At 32.9% G+C, this 26,044-nt stretch overlaps 2 protein-coding genes across 2 annotated transcripts; one reads left to right on the top strand and one right to left on the bottom strand.

The window, feature by feature from the left end:
• Positions 1 to 233: 233 nt before the first annotated feature.
• On the top strand, positions 234 to 2,708 carry LOC122598343. The gene is made up of 4 exons (XM_043770934.1): positions 234 to 424; positions 1,207 to 1,477; positions 1,912 to 1,963; positions 2,078 to 2,708. The coding sequence occupies exons 1-4, from the start codon at positions 354 to 356 to the stop codon at positions 2,590 to 2,592; spliced, it is 909 nt and encodes a 302-aa protein (XP_043626869.1). The 5' UTR covers positions 234 to 353; the 3' UTR covers positions 2,593 to 2,708.
• Positions 2,709 to 7,368: 4,660 nt separating this feature from the next.
• On the bottom strand, positions 7,369 to 8,798 carry LOC122595043 (transcription factor bHLH139-like). The gene is made up of 5 exons (XM_043767320.1): positions 8,442 to 8,798; positions 8,059 to 8,337; positions 7,887 to 7,952; positions 7,718 to 7,783; positions 7,369 to 7,527 (listed from the first exon to the last, which is right to left on the bottom strand). The coding sequence occupies exons 1-5, from the start codon at positions 8,796 to 8,798 to the stop codon at positions 7,435 to 7,437; spliced, it is 861 nt and encodes a 286-aa protein (XP_043623255.1). The 3' UTR covers positions 7,369 to 7,434.
• Between the last annotated feature and the right edge of the window lie 17,246 nt (positions 8,799 to 26,044).

A 26,044-nucleotide genomic window follows, 5' to 3' on the forward strand; every position in this document is an offset into this window, starting at 1 on the left:
CAAAATCCCTCATGAGAATCACATATTTAAATATAAAATCTCTCCCCCTAAAAATCATGGTGGAAGTACGTTGCTAGAAGCATACTAGCTAACGACAATAAAAATATGATCAAAATAATATTGGGTAAAGCTACGAAAAATTTTTTTCAATAACTATCCTTTCGTCTTAAAAATAACAAAAATCATCCCGTATATTGTCCCAAAAGCACTTATGGTTACACATTTTTGAGTTAGTTTTTGTCACTTTAGTTGGTTAGATAAAAAAAAAAAAAGAAGCGCAGCTGAAGCTGATATAGGCAGCCGAACCCTATTTCTATTGAGTTTTATTCACCAATAATAAGCACAGTAATAAGATGTCTCGTCGTGATTCCGATTCCAAATACCATCGTTCTCGCTTTGATCATCGAGAACCACCACCCACTAGGTATATCTATATCTATATCTATATATACATATTCAGGTTTTATTCTCGTATTTGACTGTATTGCTACCTGATGCTTTTATTTATGTTGATCACTTTATTTAAATCAGGGTGCTTATTACTTTATTTATTACAAATTCATCTTACATTCTAATTCCAAGTTTTCCACCAAATCTGCTCCATTTTTTATTAAAATAATTTAAGCTGTAGAATGTGTAACAAAGATTTTGATGCTGCAATGTACCCTTTTTACCATCATCAGACACGTGTCACCACTGAAATCTTTCATGTGTTTCTTCACTTTCTGCCTAAGGAGACACATTTGTCTTTTCACATTTGTATATTTTAAGATTGTGATGAAATTCTAGCATCAGAAAGATTGCATCTTTAGGTTACAAAGTAGCCCTGGAGATTAAGAAATGATGCATTTTACGACTATTTGATTTGTGTGTAGCGTATAGTTAAGAAATGATGCATCGTGCCTCTTATTGATGAAATGATAACACTAGTGTAGTCGTCGACAATGTATGCTGCCTTTGTTAGTTTTGAGATAACTTTGCGGTAGCCGCCAGAGTGGAGTGTTATTTTCCACCTTAATTTTGTCAAAAAAAAAGTCGGTTATTTAAGCATTGATCTAGATTTCCCGTTCATATGGCTCGCTAATTGTCAATTTGTCATAAATGAAACAAGTGCGCGCTTAATCTGCGATTTTGCTCTACATTATTGTGTCACTTATTACTATCTTAGTGCAACCTTGTATGTGTGTTGATGATGTTTACTGTCAGTCCTAAGCGAGCTAGAAGGGATGGAAAAACAGAAACAGAACGGTCCTCCAGCATGCTTAATGTGGATGGTGTCGACCATAATGGCCGAGATCAGAAACACCATCGTAGGTTGCAGGATTCTGTTCCTGTGGATACCACTGTAACAGCCGTGACAAAGATGGAACCGGAAACCTTGAGCAAAGCATCTGACAAAAAAAATAATGGATATCGTGAGTCAACAAAGAATTCTTCCGGCAATATTGAAGGCACTCTGTCCCGATCTCACTATCAGGTTTATTTGAACATTAATTGTTGGACTTCTTTTTTTTGCATAATCTTTTTTTAGATATGTCCAGCTAATAAATGGTGAGTTGACTCAGGGTTTTTTTTTTTACAATTCATTGGCTGCAAATTGAAAGTAGACTTTCTATGCGTTAGAATTACCTTTTCCAACCTTGTATATAATAAGGGTATTTGGTCACTTGATTTGGTCGTCGAAATATGTTGTCCCGCAGAAAAAGAAGAAATTGTTTCTGTGCCAAGATCTTTGTCAGTGATGGTTATTACTTTGTAGAAACACAAACTCTAATGATATAATTATATTTGCTTTCGAATTATTGTGAAATATTTTCTCTGCGCTGATGTAGAGTTTTGTTCCTTCCAACGTCTTCAGTTGCTCCTGTATATATAACTATGTTGGGCTTGCCTGTGCTTGTCTTATAACAGCATGATGAGCGTGCTGGGCAAGGTCGTAGCTACAGACACAGGGAAGCTACAGGTGAGTTTACAGTTTCGTGTTGATGTGGTTAATATATGGTTTTCATAAACCCTTTCTTCATTTGGAGGGGGCATCCGGAATTTTCTTTCTGAATCCACTTTCTCCTGTTTTCAGAGCGTGAGAGGTGGAAAGATTCAAGGGATCGTCAGAGTGGAAGGGCTACAAACAGAAGTTCGGCTGCTAATGATGATACAAAGGTGAGAGACGTGACAACCAGATTGGACAGCTCATACAAAGGACCATCAGATTTGAAACAAACTTCAGGGAAAAGACCCTCATTTCGGGAAACAAAATTACCAGTTGATGCTGGAACCAGTGACAAACCAGCCACCCAGGTTAATGATGATAGAACTGAAAGGAAGGAAGAAAGGGGAAATCCACAAGAGAAGTCACTGGTGAACCGACACAGGACTGAAATGCAGAGGACGAGGTTTCAATCTAGTAACAGGAACGGTGGCGGCTTTGGAGGTTCGTTTAGGGAAAGGGATAGGTTTAACGGGCGGCAAGGGCAGAGTGGTGGGTATGGTGAGAAATGGAAGCATGACCTTTATGATGAAGCCAATAAGAGCCCAAATACAAAGAACGAAGAGGATCAGATTGCAAAGGTCGAAGCCCTGCTTGCTTCATAGCCATCTTTATTGTTTTGTTTAGGTGAATGTTCATATTATTTGTTTCTGCTGAACTTTTGTGCTACTTGTCAGGTGACGTTTGATTTTATTGTCATTAAGTAAGGATTTAAGAACAATATAAAGTGGTTTGTGATTGAAGTCATAATAAATGTTTTATTCAGAATGTACTGTTTAGTACATAACCATACAAGACAATTAAACAGCCATATAATACAATTACAGAACAATCAAAGAATTTTTGCTTTCACTTGCATTAGTTAATCTTGGGCTTCGATGTATGCATTGTGTTTGGGGTTGAAGTTAAATCTCTGTTGAAGCCCAATGATTGTGAGGCATAACCGAAACCTGATCTGTGCTGCAAGTATTCAGCTGCGGATGGCTGAAATTCAGACCTGGTCCTGCGGTGTGACGAACCCTCTGTTGACACAGACCCCTCCAGAAGATGGTAACTTGCGGAGAGGGAGCGGTAGCTGCTGTGAAGCCTGTGTTTCTTCATAGCATGCATTACAAATGGTATCAATCCTTCCATTTATTTTGCTAGTTTGATGTGGGTGACAAAGGAATATATGATATTTGTGAATATGAATTTGATATATGTTTTTTGGAGGGATACATATGGCCTTTATAATTTATATAGGTTTGAGTATTGAGGTTTACAACTGTGAAAATGTAAGGTTTGACATTGTATGATATTGACTTTTGTTAAAAGGAGGTTGTTTTTGAATAGAACAAGTTGTTGACATGTATGCATTTTTGTGTAAGGATAAACCTGAGCATTGTAGGGGTGGCGGCTATTGCTGTCAATCTTTAGCCTAATTTAGCCAAGGATGATTAATTTATTATTTTACTCGTTGAATTTGCTCAAACATTGTATCCCAAACACGGTTTAAACGTGGTACCCTTTAATGGTGGAAAACAACCTCAAAAAAGAGGTATTCAACAACCAAAATTTCCAGTGTGCAAAGTGGTTATTCGATACTTTGACAAATTATGGTCAATAGTTGCTATCAAAATATTAGTAATATCTATTTTATCTTAATTTTTGTAATAAAAATGACACTTCGTTTTTACTACCAATCGACTATCTTATACTACCTTTTTTTTTTGTCAATTGTATATTATTTTGGTCAATAGTGATTTTCCCTCAATGTCTAATGCATTTGCATTTATTTACAAAATTAAATTAATTTTACATCCGTTGAAAGAATTGTGGCAGTTTCGTTTAAATTTAAAATAATCTAAGAAAAGATTACAAGTGAGATACAATATTTTTTAGTGAAGTTAAAAAAATACATGAGCCCACTAAGAATAACCTTACCGAAGGTTTGGTTTGACCGGGACATAAAACTAGAGGTGGGCATTGGATCAGAACCGGTTTCAGTCAACGTTGACTGGAACCGTTCTGGTTCTTGGTCAACATTTGACCATGTTTTTTCGGTTTTTCCCCGATTTTTTTCGGTAAGGAACCGATTTTTGGATCCAAAAGTTGAACCGGTTCCAATCGGTTATGGTTCTTGGATAATCCAGAACTGGTTTTTTTTCCCACGTCTACATAAAACAACACAAGAAAATATATGGCCTTGGTAGCAAAAACAAAGTTGTCTTTTTTTGTTTTGTTATTGTTTTTAATCTAAAAATTAAGATAAAGATATGATTTAGGCATTTAGCAACTATTGACCATTATTAGTCAAAGTATCAAATAACCAATCTGCACACTGGAAATTTTGGTTGTTGAATACCTTTTTATGTTGTTGATACCACCATTCAAGGGTGACACGTCTGAAACGTGTTCAAATTGTTTTCAATTTTTCATTTTCATCTTCAGCAAATTCAACAAGTTTAATACGAGTAATAAATTAACCATCTTTAGTTTAGTTTAAGATTTTATGTTAGAAAGGTTTAAAAAATATTATATTATACCATATATATGAAAATTATATTCACATGAACATTTCACCTAAGATTGACAATACAACCTGTAAAAATAAAACCCAAAAATTTAAAGACACGTAGAGAGACGGCTTATCAAATATGAACTAGGCCGGGGAGTTTCATAGATAAAACTCAAAATTTTATTCAGTACAGGATGGTAGGACATGTCTTTCGAGATTTTTCATTTGTATGATCTTGAGAATGGTTTTTGAGAACCACATTGAGTTATTGACCCATCAACACCTACGGGGTTGCGACAGTTCACGAGCACCGTCGACAATTGGCCACCACCTCTAACAAGGGCAGATCTTGTGTGGCCCCCTTTGTTTTTTCGCTTTGCAATGCTATTTTATCTTGTTTTCTTAGTATTATTTTTTGGTTTTCGTGATTTTTGGCCTTCTTTGTGACTTCCCTCATGATCTGTCGTTGAACTCTAATGAACCGAAATCGAAACAAGGTTTGAGGTACATCGACCAAAAAAAAGAAAAGGTGACATGCTGAATTAGAATAAAGAAGAAAATGTTAAGGTTTATCCTCTCGCACAAATATGCATACATGTCAACAATTTGTTCTATTCAAAAACAATCTCCACAACAAAAGTCAACAATACAAAGTCAAACTTTATATTTTGACAGTTGTAAACTTGTAAACCTGGACACTCAAACCTAAGTGCAATCCATCCATCCAACATATATATAAAGGCCATATGCATCCCTCCACAAAAAAAAACATATAGAGTATCGAATTCATATTCACAAATATCAAACATTCCTAATTTGTCATCCACATCAACTAGCAGAATATAAAATGGAAGGATTGATACCATTTGTTATGCATGCAATAAAGAAACATAGGCTTCACAGCAGCTACAGCTCCCTGTCCGCAAGTTACCATCTTCTGGAGGGGTCTGTGTCAGCAGAGGGCTCGTCACACCGCAGGACCAGGTCTGAATATCGACCATCAACAGCTGAATACTTGCAGCACAGATCAGGTTTCGGTTATGCCTCCCAATCAATGGGCTTCAACAAAAATTCAACTGCAACTCCAAACGCAAAGCATACCTCGAAGAAGACCAAGAGTAACTAATGCAAGTGAAAGCAAAACTTCTTTGATTGTTCTGTAATTGTATTATATGGCTGTTCAAACTGTAAATGTATTATATATAGCTGTTTAATTGTACTGTTATGAAACAACTTCAAACATTTCTTATTTCCAAACAATCAATATGTTTGTAAATAAAAGTGACCGATAAATAGAGGTTTTAAATAGTGACAACTCTCTTGAATAGAAAGTGCAAACCTGCTCAAAAAAACCTAAGGTGTCGATGCTTGCCATATATAGAAAAGGAAAATTGGTCGTCTCTGGTTTATTTTAGAAGGATATTATAGAGAGGAAGCAGCATAGCTACGAAGCACGTGTTTTCATGGCCTACTGGCTTGCATAGCAAATGGTATATATTAATCCTTCCAAATTGCTGTTGCTAGTTTATACGATGAAGTGGCCAGTAATGTTTGATACTGTAGTTAGTATGATTTTTCCCCCCTTAAAAAGGTGAATTATATCACTGTAATAATCAGAACTATTATAAATTACAGTAATTATTAAATAAACATATCATGGACATCCTCAAGTACGTAATAACCAACTTTTTTCCATACTAAACCAAAAACACATTAGACAAAAGCTTCCTAATCACACCTTAATTAATACATCAAAGAACCAAGAATATATACACTCAACACATGATGGTGATGCTCGAAGAGGACCAAGAAGCTTCATCTTTCACAACTCTACTCTATTCTAATTCACAAGCATCAATCACATCAACATAATCAACAAACAACTCCCAATTGCAACCCAAATAGAGATACTTTTTTTTATAAAAAAAAAACCCAGCAGTATTAGTGATGCATGTCCTAAATAAATACTTACTCCTTACAGCATTGTAAATCTTCCTTTTTTTAAAAAAAAAAAACATCAGTGTTTATTTAGTACATGCATCACCAATAGCTACCCAACATATTTCTCATTTCTGATCATATTTGTATTTTCAAGTTTTGGTGGTTAACTATTTTTTTCAAAGTGCATACATTGGATACTCATTATATAAATTCACAAACAACTGGTTGAATTGTCTGTTATTTATAAGTGTGGTTGACTCATTTTGTAGTTGAGTAGTTTATTGTATAAGTTTTAAACCTTTTATATCTTTTATTAGGTTATGTTTTACTAGTTTAGTAAGATTTATTTTTGAGCTTAGAACTGTCAACTTAAAGATGTAAATGTGGTTACTCAAAGAGGGGCCCTAGATTGTTACAGCCGCACAAAAAAACGACGGATAATAAATATATATAGATATGTTGAAGAAGTATCAGATAATCAAGTAAATCATGGTGAACATAAGACAATCAGACATGTTGAAGAACAACAAACGATGAATTGGCTAAATTAGTAAGCTAAGCCCATGATAAATTCTGCTTGATACAAGTAAGTGGACAGAGTTTCTACTGATAATATAATGGAATTTCAAGCTAGGAATGGTTAAAAGAGGAGATTATATGGATTGAAAGACTTGATGAAAAATTTTGCATCTAAAAAGCTAGACTAAAATGTTTGTATACAAGTTATATATAGATTCATTGAACCTGAAAAAAAGTGATATATGTGTCATGAATCATGTCATGTGTATATATTGAAGGTAATGTATTATTTACATATGAATAATGTGCAATCCCTTTGATTGAAAAAAAGAAACAATCTCTCTCCCCCTCTCTCTCTCTTTATGCCGAGTTACAAAAGCATGAAAACATCTTTTGATGAATTTATTCTTTATTTTTCCGTGCTAAAAAAATGTAAAATTAATTTTTCAATCAAGAGAAATGCGGCAACATAGGTAGTCAGATATGTTCATCATCTTGGTGATGGGATTGTTAAGTCAAGCCCAAGGTCCATTCCGTTGTATGCGATGGGAGCATACATCCACATATCGTCAGAGCTCAATAGCTGCGAATATATATCACATCATTACGACACGTACAGTAGATCAATAACTTTTACTACTCTTTAACTGAGAATTAAGTCAAAGTTAACACTTTGACCTTCAAATCAATCTCTTTCCATATCTCATATAATGGTAAATTTCATGACCAATGTACTAAATCAGTTAAGCTTAACAGATTTTTGGTTATCTCACCTTGATTTGAAGCTGCAAAAACTTAACATACTGAACAGCCTCTTCAAGCATTGTACTTATATCAACCTTTAAGATACAAAAGAAAAATATATTTGAAGTTAGTTGTGGCCTTGTGGGGATATTATTAAGTATGTAGAACAGTGGTCAAAAAAAAGATATGATGTCTCACCTTTGTACCATTTGGAACAAGTTTTTGTAAGATTCTTAACCGTTCATTAATGCGTTCTCTTCTTTTCTGCAAATGCCATTGAAGCATTTCCTACGGTTAGTTATGTTCTATTATCATTGATATGAAAAATGGTTTTTATGAATACAAAAGAAATTCAATTCAAATTATATACCCGTGCATAGACACTTTGTGGATCAGTCGCTGACCCCCTATTGACTTTTGTCTTGCCATTTGAGTTCGGAATTGCAGACCCTCTTTGTCTTAGACTAATACTTTTCTGCTGTGGTCTTGGACTAATACTTGACTCCTGAGACCAACTTGATTCACTGTCAGATCCATGATATTTCATAATTTGGCCAAAAACGGCATCATGGTCAGCTACATGTTCGTTGTTCTCAGAAACAACCTTCTGACTCTTTCTACACTTTATCTTTTCCCTATTCTCGGAAACCTACATATTAGAATCATTGTAAGTATGAAAATTTAGCATAAGATCACAATAACAACTATGTTTTTAATTAAAGTAGACACATATTGACAGCACATTCAACTTACATCTGCCACGCTACTAGAACGTTTCCTAGAGCTTGCAGACAACTTGTTATCTGTTGTAGGTTGTGCCACAACTAATTCACTAACATCACAAGAATTATAGTCTTGTGACGGACAATGTGGGTTACTACTATAGGTGTTATCTGAAAAGTACACTGCAGTTTCGTCTAGCTCATTAGGACGCGTGGTAAGTTCATGGTGTGGCCAAAATGTGGGGGGGATTTCAAAAAGGGAAGAATTCGGTGAATCATTTGGAATAGGAAAATTCTCGAGCAATTGTGACATAAAAAAGGCTTCTTCCGAGACGTTTTCACCACTGAAGGAGTTCCATTCTGCTAAGAGGGCAGTCACGGATTCCATCTTTCTTGATTCAAGTGGAAACTTTAGGGACACAAGGTGCTATATTTATATATTTACTGATGAATCTTTGGAAAAATCTCTTTGAAAAGACATATTTATAGGTAAGGAGACTTGTGGCTGGTTAGTTATGATATACAATACTTGCAATTAACTAAATAAAAATCAGATTAAAATAGTGATTCAACATTATTTTAACGACACTTAAAAGCCTGTCAGGGATTAATACAGCTGTGCAGACTATATATCTTTTGCCCTTAATGCAACCTTTCAGGAGTTTTTAATCAGATTAGAAACCTAATTAAAATTGTCAAAGAGGCCGAATCATTGAGAAGGGTATGACTATAATTCTGATGCTGGGAGACATATATAATATACTAGTTTTAGGTGGATGCAAATTTTTACAGATAATAACTTTTCACAAAACATGTATTGTAATACCATCAAAACAATTTTTAAGGAAAAAAAGGGTTGAAGGAATTATATTACCGGCACTACATTTAATTACTATCATGATTTCCCAATAAGATTTTTTATGTTGTGAAATTCCTCTAGTTAATTCCCACAATAAACCGTACCTCATGATTGTAAAGTTGATAATCATATATGAATATATATATATGAAATATGCAATCTCTAATCTCTAAGCCTTTTGATGCGTCATTGAAAGTTTCTCTAGTAGCGCTGCATTAGACTTGTTGAGTATTACCAATTCTGTAAACTTGATTTTAAGAATAGCATATGTGAAAACTTATTAATTGGCTAATATATACTCGTATGATTTATTAAACATAGCGATTAAGGGTCGGTAACAAATTTTATAGTATGTAAAATATATCCTAGTTTCAATCTAATTTGAATATTATTATTTGTAATATCTTGTGATATTTATCTAATTATAAGAAATTTAAGATGCACATATGTCTTATAAGGATTATGCCACTGCACATGTCATCTTAAAAAGTCTACAATCTTGTTTTAGTTTATTGGTATATATATATATATATATAGGGTAGAGATCCTGGAAAAAAGTGTCTTAAGGAGAGAAGGGAGAGAAGGTCCTATAGGCCAATTAAAACGCGACATGTGTCAAAATGGAAAAAAATGTGCGGTGTCATTTTGGTAAATAAATCAAACTTTTTTGAAACTGGGTCAGCTTGGGTTCGATTAACTTGGTAGGTCAGCTTGGGTTCTGGGTTAGCTTGGTTGGTCAGCTTGGTCTGGGTCAGCTTGGGTTCTAATCAGCTTGGTTGGTCAGCATGATCAGTTTGGTAAGATTAGGGTCAGGGTCTGATTGGGTCAGCTTGGGGTCAGGTTGGGTTAGCTTGGGGTTGGGTCAGCTTGGGGTCAGCTTGGGTTGGGTCAGCTTGACACAATCTATACAAATGTAGATTATGGGTTTTGGGTCAGCTTGGGGCCAGGTTGGGTCAGCTTGGGGTTGAATTGGGTCAGTTTGGGGTCTGGTTCAGGTTGGGTCAGCTTGGTTAGCTTGGGTTGGGTCAGCTTGACACAATCTACACAAATGTAGATTAATCTACACAAATGTAGATTATGTGTTTTGGGTCAGCTTGGGGTTGGGTTGGGTCAGCTTGGGGTCTGGGTCAAGTTGGGTCAGCTTGGTAAGCTTGGGTTGTGTCAGCTTGACACAATCTACACAAATGTAGATTATGGGTTTTGGGTCAGCTTATGGTCAAATTGGGTCAGCTTGGGGTTGGGTTGGGTCAGCTTGGGGTTGGGTTGGGTCAGCTTGGGGTCTGCGTCAGGTTGAGTTATGTTAGTTAGCTTGACACAAAACTACACATAATCTACACAAATGTAGATCCCAAGCTGACCAAGCTGACCCATAACCCAGGCTGACCAATCTGACCCAACCAAGCTGATCAGAACCCAAGCTGACCCAGAACCCAAGTTGACCAACCAAGATGACCTAGAACCTAGGCTGACCAAGCTAACCCAACCAAGCTGACAAACCAAGCTGATCATAACCCAAGCTGACTCAGACCCAAGCTGACCCAGAACTAGGCTGACAAAAGTTTATTTATTTACAAAAATCCCACCGTGTTTTTTTTTTAAAAATCCACATGTCACGTTCTGATTGGTTCATAAGACTTTCTTTCCCTTCTCTCCTTAAGACACCTTCTTATTTGATCTCTCTCCTATATATATATATATATAGTAAAAAGATAAAATGAGAACCAATAAAAGGTCGAGAACCATGAGAACCAGTTTTTAATTAAAAATCATAGGGATAGAATAGTAATTTGATAAATGTGTTGGTAATTATAAAAGAAAAAAATAAAAGTATCACCTCCCATATTTTCTCCCTATGCATCGCTCACCCCCCTTACCCCCTTGAAAGTCTCTTCCAGTTATGCTTATGTATTCAGTATATCACCTATATAATTTTCATATTTGGTATGTACTACTTATGAAGAATTAATAATAATAATATAATGTGTTTAATGATAATCGTCACATATGTATTATAGGACTCATATGTTTAGGAAGCCATGAAAAACATGTGTCTAGTACATGGATATACTAGATGCCTTCAGGAAGTCATAAAACAACCCCACAATAACATAATCGATAGTATAGCTTAAAAACCTAATCACATAGACGATATTATAGTCTTAAAAACCATTTACTTCCACACAGATACATGATAACATAGTCTTTAAACAAAACACTTAATAAAACTTATGTTTAAATATACTAATATCATAGATAACCTAGCAAAGTTCATTTCTTGTCTTTGACAGCTTGCAAGATCATTTTCCGGCAGACATTGTGTTCTGATAGTAACAGTTTAAGTGCATACTTCTTTCATAATTTGGCCAACTTTGTTTTCTGACTTTCCCTTCAACATCCAGTCCACAATCTCACTTTGCACCAGCCTCTCCCATGTACGTTTCCTTGTGCCTCATCACAAAAACCCCACAATCGACTTCATTTTTGTAGTTTGCCAATTCATTTCAAGGATACTTGGAACTGCATTCACAACTCTTTCCCATTTGGCATTTCCTACGCTCTTCATATACTCCACAAACGCCTTGCTCTACAATTTTAAATTCGCAATTTTCCATCAGTAAATATAACAAATTGAATCACGTATTAGACTCGTAACGCTTTTCAACTAAACATTTCAAAAAGTTTTAGTTCATTACCAGTAGCCTTATGTGTGCTGCATATATTTTTTTTCACTTTTCTTGATTTACTTATGATCATCTATAACATCTATTTCTCCATGCTTAAAATCATAAACTATCATATGGTCACAGTATCCTAGTAACAGTGGGAAAAACACTTCATTTAACCAACTCACATACGTTATAAACAATCAAAACGTTTAGTTCATGTACAACTTTCACACATATGATTATTGTTTATAATTCCATACCATATCAAATTCATTCAATTTCATCTCAACCTTGTCACCCTTGACAATGTCACTGATTTTTGAGGTGAAGACTTGTAAACGTTGTCCATCGTCCATCTTCTTTTCACAAAATATATCCTTCTGTTAATTATATCATATTGTTTAATAATTGTATACATATGTTTGAACATACAGATAACAATATATGAAGTTTATAAGTTCATTGTACGTACCAAGGTTGTCGGGTAGCAGAATAGTTTGTACGGTGAGTCTCAGAATCAGTTTCTCTTGTCTTCTTCAATGTTTGGTGCAGCCTTACTAGTCAACTCATGCTCGACAATCATAAAGTTTGGTAGCAAACTTTTAAAATGATAGCGTAGTGTTGTCTTCTCACGCATGTTTGAAACAGAACATCACTGTAGACTTACAAACCACCGAAATTATGATATGGTTCACCGTTTTAGCTTCTTTTTTTTTAAATCATTGACACATATGTTCATGAAGTAAAAAAAAACATGTGTTCAGGAAGCCAAATGATTTTTTTAAACCATGGACACATATGTACTGTAAACATATGTATTGTAACAAACATTAGTTATAGTATACCTAATTACTATTATATAGCCATAACGAAACGGTTATTAAGAAGCTTACGTATCTTTCCCCACATATGCTTTCAAATGATACAACACCTTAGTTTCATCTGCCATCATTCGTTTCTCAACATCAACCACTTGATCCCGATAATGTGACATACATGTCTGCATTCTTTGTGGCATGCCTCCTTCCTGCTCCTATTTTGACACTTTTATCTTGCCTTGCTTATTCATAAACAACCATAGTCGTGACACACGTGTTTTTACTACGTAAAAGATTGAGCTGCAGTTCATTAAGTACGTTAAACTGGTAATTACAGTTATCTTCTTTACTAGCCTTCTAAATCTAAACGAGTTATAAATGTTGCATCTTTACACACGACTTTTGTCTATATCACAGTAGTTTCTTAATCCAAAAAACCTGTGTATATGATTACATTAACTTATTGGTTACATCCACACACATGTGCCCAACCTTACATACAAAGGCATTAATCAACAACATTATACATCGACCTTTTATTCCTTATCATACAAAGTCTAACAACTTTTACATCAAACATGAACCACATTACAGAACACAATGCATCTTACTACGCACGTGTACCCATTTTATTATAAACAACACAACAAAATTAAAAAAAAGGTATGTTTCTCTCCCAAAAAAAAAGTAACCATAAAACATATGTTGACACTGTCCAGAAACATGTGACCTAATTAACAAAAAAAAAAATCAAAAAACTTCTTACAAATACTGGATGTACTTTTATCGAAATCATCGGTTAAATCAAGAGTCGTTTCCTTCTTATTAGTATATTTGCTAAACGATGTCGCCATCCTTACTGTATTACTCCTTCTAACTGTTTAAAAAACCTAATATTAATCGAACATATATAAACCACAAACACAATTATTCCATAGTATAAAAAGAAAAGAACATGAAAAAAAGTTAGGGTATGCAAAAAATTAAGGCTAAAAAATACCCTTTTTTCTTCATCATTAGACGGTATGCAAATCCTGCTATTTATGTTATCAGTTGATCTCGAATTCTTAGTAGAACACACGTACACCACAGATTTTTAGCTTCATTCGCTGATTTTGTGTTATTTTTTGGATTGAATTGAATCTTCATCGAAAAGTTGTATAGGGTGAGAGTTTTCCGGGAGTCTTGTCCTCTGATGATAGACACAAATGAGTTTTTTAATTTTAATTTTGTTTTATTTGATTTCAGGATTTTTTTATTTCCACTCTTACCCTTCCAGTGTGTTTTATCGCAATTCCTGTTACACATATTTACAAAAATGCCATTAAGTATTATTAACCATTGATTTACATGATCTAATGGATTAGATTAGTTCTCACAGTTCTCGACCTTTTATTAGTTCTCATAATAACTAACTGCCCTCTATATATATATATATTCTACCTACACATATTTTTTATATGCACACAAAAGGAAATGAAAATTTTTCACTGAAACCTCAAAACCGGGAAACGATCTACCGCAGAACATATACGACATTATAACATTATGGTTTCCTACTGAATTTGGAAATTGATACCAGGAAAAATTGTTCAAGTATTGATCATTGATCAAATATCTAATTCAGTACACCTATCGGGAAACTGGATGATGATGATATATTGACCAGTTGCAAACTACTAAGATGATATGCTTCTTTGACTCTAAGAATGAATGTGTAACTTTCCGTTCAGTCTTAGTTTGACTTTTAAAGTTTTTATTTTTGTATATAAATTTGGCTGTAATTATTTCAAAAAGTGAGACAGGAAGTATATGATTTTTTTATTTTTTAACATTAGGAAGTATATGATATACATGCTAATTAATTAATTAATCAATTATTGATCAGTTATTAAACTAGCTCGCATATAGCGCCAAGCCACCAACTAAATCTCAGTTCTTAGATCTCTTATCCTTTTAATAATCACAACCTAGAATTAATTATCAAATCTTATACTACTATACACTGTTTGTCTTCAACTAAGAAACACCCATGACATCTCCAAACAACAAATTAACTAGACGAAGTTAAAAACGTAAGCATCCGAATCTGATCTACAAACTCATGCATAGCACTACAAATATTCGTCAAAATCTATACACAACAAGTCAACCAACGGCCAATATCCAAGCATAGTATTGTACATACATAATTGTACAGCGAATTAAGATAACTTAAGCTAAGTTTTTCGATATTCGTGAGTAATGCATAAATTTTTTTAAAAAATGTTACTATATATCCCAATTCCAAAGCATAGTATTGTACGTACATAATTTTTCATCGACAGTCTCATCTTCGGTTTTCATGGAAAGTAATTTTCAAAAAATAATACTTCAATAGACAAACCTTTAACTAATTAATATTAATTAATAGTTGACAACCAATTACAAATAAGTCTACTGTTCACCAATCTATAATTATATTATAATTTTAAATTTAATAACAATCCAATTATAATATAATACTAGCTTAATAACCCGCATATTACGCGGGCAAAAAAATAAATTATATTGATATAACAAAAAATGTTTGTTATATCATGTAATCAAGTATAAAAAAGAGGAATATCTGAATAATTAGTAGCATTTAAAATCTTTAAAACTAAAAATACTTTTAAATTGAAGAATAGAAAAACAAAGTTTAATTATACATGATGTCATAAATAAATTAAATAAAAATTATTAATTAATAAAAAAATGTATAATAATGACAAGTAGGTTTTTATTTTGATGATAATGATGTCATTATAATTCTCTTTTATTTATATAAGAGATATTGATTGATTTGCCAATGATAGTGAGCCCAGCTGGTCAGGGACACTCCCGGTTTTGACTAAATTGTTGAGTTCGATCCTGAGGGGTGACGGGCCCTGTGATTTTTCTCTTTGAATACTTGTAACGGTCCATGGTCAACATCTTGGTGTCTAGGGTACGTGCAACACTTCACCGTTATACAGTGAGATTTTCTTAATGTCATATTCTGGCTGAATGTTTGGAAAATTTTTAATAATTTACTTAAATATACTTCAATCCCATAAAAATTATTCCATATATATAGAATTGTCACATAATTTTTAGAATAATCTGTCAAATTTTAGTCGTATACAATTTAATATGTTTTAATTATTTTTACTGGATAACATTTTAAATCATGTTTGATGGTATACAACTTAAAATTAATGAGATATGAATCATCACTATTTTTAAAAGTATTTTCATTTGATAAAACTTGAAAGTTAAATGTACAAATTGTAATGTAAAAAAGAACGGAACTAGAATAATCAAAATAAATATCATTATCGTGTCATGTTGATCGAGCTGAATACGCTCCATTTCTTTTGTGCGTTAATCATATTTGATGTTACGTTTTGTTTTTTTCTTTTCCGATTCTTGGCGTAAAAAGCATGGATTGACAATGGACCAATCGTGGGCTCATTTTTAAAACCATAAATCGCACGATCGCTGACCAATGCATTGTAATATTATTACTATTATAATTACTAACTAGGTATTAGTAGTATTCTAATTTTCAAGATTAATATTATCATATATATCTCTTATATTAATAAAATAAAATTGTTTTTAAAAACTATTTTTAAAAAAAAAAAATGAAATGACAATCCCTCATCTTTTGCTAGCACAATATTTAAATAGATATGACATCATAATTTTTGTATTTTTATTTTCTTATTTTTTTTTTACCTTAAACATGTTTACTTCCTTTAGCTATCTTAAACTTCATCCATTTTTCTATCCTCATATAAATAATTTTTAAAACATATATACAATGATAAATGAATAGTCATCAACATTAACATTAAACTTTTTAAAGATTCTTTTTAAAAATTTTTGAACTTTTCAACTTTTTTCTTCTAATATTGATCTGAACGAAAAATGTCTGGGTCAGAACCGATTTATGTTTAATTAACTAGTATCATAATAAAATATAATCATAATCATAGTCATCTCCTGATGTAGGTTGAGGAATTTACGAATATCCACATCGGATCAAAGTTATTTTAATTTTTTTTCTAGTTTGGTGTGCACGTATCTCGTTTCTCATTTGGGTTCAAGAGTTTTATATTCATTATTACTATTATTATATCCCCTAATTAAGTTAACCTATTTGGATCTTTGGATTTCTAATTTTGGACAATTTTGACTTTTGCTCATGCGGTTTTGTGCGTTTGATATTCATTTCTATTAATTAATGTAGTACTACTATACATTATACAAAGTGCGTAGTACTAATGTACTATACATATACCATCTTTGATTTTGGACAATTTTCCAATCAAATCTCATATATATCATGAACAACGTTACATACATTTCTTTACTGCAATTGTTTAGACGATCCGGACAAGCTTTCAAGAGTTGATGTCTTTTTAAGATGCATAGATCGATATAGTCTCCATTATATTAATGTTCATGAACTAGAATTTTTCATATATGTATTAATGTCCCCAAAGCTTGAAACATTAGAAGTTAGAGCATGATGACATGATCAATCTGTTTAAGTGATTTAATATATGTAAGTTGATATAAACATTGTATAATGATTGATATTTTAATATGCATTGACGGATATTATTCGCAGATATTGATTGTAAGAATATTCGTCGAACAAATTAGTTTAATTATAACTCTAAATTTAGTTTAATCTACCTAGTTGTCTGATCTATGTGATAGATAATATGATCAATGTATCGAGGTTTAAACACAAATCAGAATATGATGGGGGTTAATGGCCGGGGTTACGTACGTAGCTAGGAATGAATTTCATTTCTGTCATAATTGTTTGGTATTGATGTTAAGATTTGAATTTTGGGTATTAAAACCATTAACCCATTGTGATTACAGGTTTAATCAAAACCAAAAACTCTTAGTCTAGATCTAGAAAATAATTCAAGGATTGACCAAATTTCATCATTATTTGTGACACTTAATGTTTACCGAATGAAGTATATATGTCATATATATTGTTTGATGTATATGTCTAGTAATTCTAAAAATGGAAAGGGGGGGAAAGGAGAAGAAAGAAAAGGTTGTGGAATCTTAAATTAGAATCCAAGGAAGTGGAAGAAGTGGAAGAAGTGGTAGAAGTAATTTCTATTTCGATTAATATATATCAATTTGGTTTAAAAAATCAAGGATATTGTTTTGATTCATCTTTGTCTAAAGTCATCTAACATATATAGTCTTGTGAATTACTGTAGTTAGCTTATACTCCGTAATATATATCAGATCGATTGTCAGGAAATGTTGATTCTCTATATGCTTCTAACTGGTTTTCCTAGTCACCTACCTCTTGCCCTTTACCAATTAGCCATTATGTCTCATAAGATCTTTAATGACTTATTTTAATGTCATCAATCATATTAAGTACGAGTAATTGAGTTTATATATATACTAGAGGAAATTGATATTGTATATATCTAGTTCTACTATCAGTAATGGCCGGGTCAGGGCATCTTATGGATTTTGTTTACAGAATAGCTAGACCTCAACATTATTTTTCAGATTAAGTAGAACACAGATACTAATCAAATATCTTGAATATATACCATCTAAAAATACAATTGTATAAGTAGTCTTACATAATTCAAAATGTAATCAACTTTTCTAGTGTTTATAGTGATTGAATAACTTGATATATACGGTAAAATGTAAATGCCTAGCTAAATATGAAAAACCGAACTGGATATCTAATGTGAAATTAAATGTTAATGCTAATAATAACATATAGAAAGTTTATAATATGCATTTACTGAAATGTGAAAGATGATGCTCATGAAGGGTATAAAACTACAATGATCTCTTCCATGCTGTCACTTAGTTTTAGTAATTAACATTAACATCTACTTATATGGCACTGAAAAAAAAAAAAAAAGCGAAGAATTTGAAATAACTCGATTTATTATTAGAAACAGCCAACAGGTTTGAGACTTCAGAGTGTACGACAGATATTGACAATGTGAATATGTGAGATGATGGATTACAATTAGAGTTGAAACTAAAAATTAGAAACAATTTTAATATTAAACGGGCCTAAGGCAATTTTAGGATTAGAAAATGTGCCCTAGCAACTTGTGCACACTTTGCACATGCACCCACTTCATCTGCCTATGGCTAGAAATGGCAAGAAAAACCAAGTCCTTAAATTTTTTGGAGCAGGTCGAGGGATGGCATATACGGTATGGGGTGGTTCTCTTCGAGGCGCCAAATAGAAATTAGAACATTAGATTTCCAAATTCCGACCCACTTTGAAAAAATATTTGGTATACTGATTATTCATCTATACATAAAATTATTGACGTACAATACGATATGTTGACTTCTTACGTACTTATATAAAGTAATATTTAAATTATCTTGAGCCATTTATATACATACAGGTTATTTTATGAGACCATAATTAAACCACAAATTTACACCGGTGTTAAAACTTACAACATCCTAAAACTACCAGCTTAGATTTTAAAACGTTATGAAAAGTCTGTTAATTTAAAACCGCGAAGTCCACGACCATCCAAAGGTTAAACGCCTTTCATTTGGGTTACAACCTACAACTTCCAAATGCTCAGTAGAACAAAACATGAAGCTTTTACAAATTGTTATATGTATTAACTACTTGGTTTTAGATCAAGTGGTCACCTGGGTCCTCTTTGAGGAATCTTGGGAAGGGGATGCTTGGAGATCAGAGATTCAATCTCAATTCTTTATGGTCTCGGGCATTTGCCTCTTCAGATGCGTGCGGACCGTGTTTTTGCACCCTTGGTCTCCAGGGGTGCCTTTGTGTTCCAACCTCTAGCATACAGCCCGCTTGAAAGTCACTGCTAGTGTTTGAGTCACTAACCAACTAACATGTCGTTTTAAAAAAAATAATGTTATACTATGTATTTAAAACTTGTATTTGCCAAATTCATAAAATACCAAAATGCCATTAACTTCCCGGTATAAGATGAGTTAACAAATTAGAATTGTAGACAAATGCGTGTCAATATTTACCCTCGAAAAGAAGTAGTTCGATCGGTAGATTGTCTACAATGTTTCTGTTTGCATATACATAAAAAAGACAAGTTACTACTTATAGAATCATGATCCGTGGATAAGGAAGGACATAGTGTAAGTCCTATATATGGTGGTGGGTTGTAATAAAAGGTGTATTACATTTAGTTTATTGCTGTTGGCCTGTTGTATAAGCTTTTGTCTCATTGGCTTGGGGAGGGGTCTCTTAAATCCTCTCATTTATGGGCCTAAACTACCCCAAAGTTTTTTCATGCCATTTAATTTTGTTCCACTTTTGGGACCAATTGGTTTGGGTCTGGTTCACACAGAATTATTTTGTATATCAGACTGTGTGATCATAATGACTTTCAGTTGTTAACTTAGGGGAAGGGAGTGGTTACCATTCTTTCTCTACTACTAACCATTAAAATTTTGCCACCTCATTTTACTCTATTCTTCCCTCATCTTCCCCAAATCACTGGCGACACTTTCCCCCATCTCCACCTCATCATTTCTTTTTCATTTATTTTTAATATTATTTAATTCCTTTTTCATTTACTTTTAATACTATATAAATTTAAAAACTATATAAAATAACAACATTAAACTTTCATTAAAAGGTAAAACAAATAACATTAAAATAGAAAAACACAAATTTCCTACAAATTAAATCAAAAAAACCAAAAAAAAAAAGTTACCGAAAAAAAAAAACTAAAAGTTACCGAAAAAAAAAAACAACTAAAAGTTACATTTCCATCCGTACTTTTCGGCGATTTCACGTTTCTCTTGAAGAATGAGTTCGAGTTGATATGGATCGGTGATGTGAGCATGAGAGTCGGTAAAAAACTTCAAATTCCTTTGAGGGAATAGGTTGAGAGTATTGTTGATTTTGAATAGGTTGAGAGTATTGTTGATTTTGTATAGGTTGAGAGTATGGTTGATTTGAGGGAGGTTGAGAATATTATTGATTAAGAATAGGTTGAGACAAGTGTAGGTTTGGAAGGGGTTGATTTTGAATAGGTTGATTTGGGAGAGGTTGAGGGTAATTAAACAAACGATTTCGATTGTTCTTAGGAAAGGGCCTTTTTCTAGTTTTATTTGGATCCATTTTTTATAAAAGTGGTGAAGAAATAAGAAGAAGAAGAAGAGAAATTGTAGAATGTTCTGTGTTTTGTGTTAAAAAAAATTGTATATATATAGTGAAAAAGATAAAGGTTATTAAAAAATTTTTTTTTAATACAACGGTCGTGAGACCCGTTAGTGGGGGGTCCCACGAGTTTGACCAACCAATCAGCCACCTTCTCTTTCCTCCCCCTCTCCTCTTTCTTCTTCTTCCCCGCAACGGCTTCCTTCCCCCAATTTCCTTTTCTTTCTCCTGCGGTTAAACACCGGCGGCGGTCGGGCCCGCGACCCCGCAATATCTTCCCCGCTTCCACTCCCTCCCCTCTTATGTGTTTTAAGGCTATATACATTGTCATGGAAATGTAATCTTGTATAGACGGTTTCTAACAAATATAGTTAAAGATGTCAAGTTTAAGAATGTGTCTTCGTTATTTTATCTTAACTACCTTATAAAGAATTTGATCCTTTCCATTTTCTCAAAAAAGAACTTAATCTACCCAAATTACCCTGTCCTTCGTTAACTAATTTGAATATCTTCATCTAATATACATGTAATACCCTTAATGAAATTATTTACAATATACATCTATCAACCTCTAAATTAACTAAACTACATAATTTTATATCAATTACTTTTACATTAATAACCACCTCCGCCGCGGCAGCCACCACTACCGCCACGAGCACACCTCAGCATCGCGCGAGCATGTAACTGGTAACAAAAGTTCATGGAACTCTACCCGACAACGATCAGTTTGCGTGATTTTTTATTTCTTTTTTGATGGGGTGGGGCATTTAACGTTGATATCCAATGTTTATTTCTCAAAGGTTATCCGAGGTAACCGTGCTATATGTTTTAAAAATAAACACGTAATAAAGTTGTTACCAAATGAGCAAATGTTTGTTCTCCCTTGCGTCCAAATAAAGGAATTGCATAAACAAGGAAATGTCATTATCGCCTACCTCTTTTTATGTGGGTGATGGAGTTATTATTAGGGAATAAAACCTTGGTGGCGAAATCCTAACTTTTGAAAAGGGGCGAGTGCTTGTTACATGGAAATATGATCATTCCTGTATAATTTATATGGCATGCATATGGCATATGGCATATGGCATATGGTAGCCAATATTAGCCATGTGGTTTGGTTTGTACCATTAATGATATTACCGTTCTTTTTTTACACAAACACCAAGTCACCAATCTCTTCGTACGTGTTCTTTATTTACCTTTTGGCTTAATGCAAAGTTATAGGAAAATAAAGCCTAATTTGGTATTTCTATAGTCAAATGTAAAAGTCGATTTTATTGTTTTGTGGTTATATTCTAGCTTTAGACCTTTAGTCCCGTCACTCATTATACATATTTATACTCCCTTATAAAGCAAATTAGCTTTAAGTCATTAAGAACCTGATAAGTCTAAAATGTCTCTTACCTTAATACATCTTTCTATACCTACCTCTACAGTTGGACTAAACTACCTCCGAATTTATCTCATTCTTAAAACAAAATTTCGCCGCAATGCACGGGTATTATGCTCGTATATATACACGTACTCTCTGATTACAATCTTAACCTTACGGAATATACTGATTTTCTAAGATTACATTAGTTGGCCAAAAGCATTAAGTATAAACTGTCCATATGATATATTATTGATAGATTTCGACTTACTTTCTCCCGTATAGATAAAATAAAAAATTTTAAAAAAGAAAAAAAAACATACTAGTTATATTAGTTATTCAAACAAGTTTACTTTTAAGATGTAAAAAGGCTCATTTTTAAAATCCACTTAAATGTAGGTTATTAAGAATGACTATAGAATTTTAACATTGATTTTTGTTAAAAGCCTAAAAAAGCAATAAGCTAATTCAAACACTTTATGTTGTTCTGTGTTTTGATAAAACTTATTAATAAAAGTTTTTATTAAAAAAATATTAAATTGTAAAAATCCAAAATTACCAAACAGGCCCTAAATATACATGTTCGGCACAGTTGAAATGAGATGACAACAATCCATTGACCATCATATTTCAATATCCAATACATATCACACCTTTAACAAAAAGTTGAATCAAAAGTCCCAATGATACCAAACTTCACTAATATTTAACTGCATATCTTTCCGAAAGGTATATTTGTATGTATTACTTCAAAAACAAACTATAGTCTAGAGGTCCATATTTCTTATATAATTCGTTCGAAAAAAAAACAACTATATGATATGTTGTGAACTAGCTACTAATGAGCGGTTATAAATTCTTCTTATTAGTTGTAATGATTCTTTTTTTGGGGGTAAACTTGTATGAATTTTATATACATAGTTGTTTTCAAGGATAATTAAACAACATATAAAAGCTATCTATTTTTATTTTTTTAATTTATAAAGTTAACAAATGACCATTTGATTTAATTTGTATACAATAACTTCAAAAGAAACTGAAAAAGATTTTCGACAACATGAGAGATTGAGAGCTTTTCCCACTTCTTGATGATTGTCTACACCTACAAGTTACAAATAAAGGTCCGATTTTTAATTGTTTACCGTTCTATTCGTATAATTTATGACTACATAATAAATAATGATAAAAAACCAACTGGGTTGGATCAGTGGTTGGAGCTCATGCCTCTAAAAACAGGGGTCATGGGTTCGATCATCATGTCCAGCAAGGCTGGGGGTCCTTTTCTACCTATGGTAGACCTGAAAGCAGCCTCTCTACCATTGGTAGGGGTAAGACTGTCTACATATCAACCTCTCTACCATTGGTAAGGGTAAAACGGTATTGAGACCCAAAATCCGTGGAAGACGCCATTAGGAGTTATTTTTTTATAATAAATAATGATGCAAACATCAAAAAGAGTTGGATTATACAACAAGCCAGCCAAAGGTACATTTTACATTTACTCCATGTGACATGGATGCAGACTCCCGAAGATTAAAAGAGATGCAGGATTCAGGAAGAACATTTCTCTACACCACTCTTATCACCTTGGAAATGCAATGTACATGTAATTTACCTCGCCAAGCAATGTTCTGATTCCGGGTTTTTTTTTGTATGTATATATATTATATATATATATATGGGGGAAAGGAATATAAGGCTATTAGGCACCTAAGTTGGGTGAAAAACCCCTCACATACCTTTTTTTAAAAGGTAAAAATCATGGGGGGTCATGTATTTATTTAAAATATTAGTATGTGAGGGATTTTTCACCCAAGTTGGGTGCATAACAGTCTCATACCCACTTTTCCCTATATATATATATATATATATATATATTCTTTCAAAAGTTCATTCAATTTGATAATCGAGAACAACTGAACTAGTTGAATTGGTTAAATAGGCTAGTTCAGCCAAGTTCACTCATAAAGAATATCATTTAATTTATATTTGTACTTGTTATATTCAATTAATAAACAATAATAACATTCAATTTTTACAAAACTAGATGGATGCCCACATAGACACGCATTACAGTGACAATAATGGTAAAGACGGTGGCAACGACTAGTGGTGACGACGACAGTGATAAGTAGTAATATAGGTTATAATTAACGTAAAAGATGATAGTTTAGCTTTTTAAAAGTCAATATATAAATATAATAAATATTTTATTAAAGGTATTATAGTATCTTAGATATTATATATGTTGAATGGTGATGAGTATTTTAGATATAAAGGTTCATTATATGGGAGGGGGGTTGTTTTGCTTGATATAGAAGTAAAGATAAACAATATAATGAACAAATTAAGTTAAAATTCTAATTAATGACTTGAAGTTATACAATTGGGTTTCGATGTAAATCATTTGAGATAATTAAGTTAAAATTCTAATTAATGACTTTAAGTTATACAATTGGGTCCTGATGTAAACCATTTGAGATAATGTATTCAACGTGCAAGGTCAACGTGAAAGAAAGTTAACGTGCCAGTTTTGAAACCAAATTCAGTCTAAATGATTGAAAATCGAAAAGTAACGATGTTTAGGAGAATTAAATATTTATTTAGAAATAGTCAATGAGGTTGGTAACCTATTGGTAAGATATTTAACTTTGAAAAAATTCACCTGGTTTGAGTTTCACTTTAAATTTAAACTAAATAAATAACGTGTATGGTTATTTTAATACAGGTTGTCATGGAAAGTAAGCTTCACCAATACTTTGATCACTTGACACTTAACTAAAGTTGAATAAAGAAGTTGATGAAAAAGACATTAAAGTAAGTTGAGTAGAATTAGCTTTGAATCTAAAAGATATATTGAAGATGAAGTCGAAGTTTCGTCGATAAAAGTTTTTTCTTGCTCTGAAAATTATAAACGACTTGTCAAAAATCGTCAGTTGGCTTGGTTCAACCAAGAAAGGTATGAGACTCGTTGGGCATTGCTTAGATCAAGTAAGTAAAGACTGACTACCTTAATATAAATATATCTCATTACACACTTTAGAAATAAAATGAAAACCTTTAGTGTAGGAGTCTTTCATGCTAAATCTAAAAAAGGAACATAGTCTTCGTATGATTCCTTTCTAGTACCTATCTTGAGTAGGAAAGTATTCGGTAGGAAAAGACCGGAAGAAATGTGATTCGAACCCATGCATGATGCAATCAATCTTCTTGTGTGTCGATTTAACAAACCAATGTCTTAAGCATTTGTGCTATCCCCATGATCAGATCAGATATTTGGGCAAGCAACCCATTTTGCTTTATCATTTCTTCTTTCTTTCCTAGCCTACTCAAAAACTATTTTTGGAAGGGCTACCACTATATACGCAATTAATAAAGGATGTCTCATCATTCACCGAATTTTATGAATCACCCTAATTTATTTGATGAGTATACTTGTTTTCCGGTTGGCCTCGTGAGACACTTGCTCATGAACTCATTCACAAAAAAAAATTTATAATAAGAAAAAATCGAATATGCAGTTGTCTGCAAAGTTCATAAATGCATACATATATCATATATATGATTGAAAAATTACAAAAATGTCTCACTTGATTTTCAAGATAACTTCATCCAAGCTAAGCCTTGGGGAGTGTTTGGTACAATGGAATAGAAATGGTGGAAATGGAATGAGAAACACTTCTCATGTTTGATTGTAATGGAGAATGGGAAAGATAATC

The sequence above is a fragment of the Erigeron canadensis genome, chromosome 4, assembly GCF_010389155.1.
Source record: "Erigeron canadensis isolate Cc75 chromosome 4, C_canadensis_v1, whole genome shotgun sequence".
Lineage (NCBI taxonomy): Eukaryota > Viridiplantae > Streptophyta > Magnoliopsida > Asterales > Asteraceae > Erigeron > Erigeron canadensis.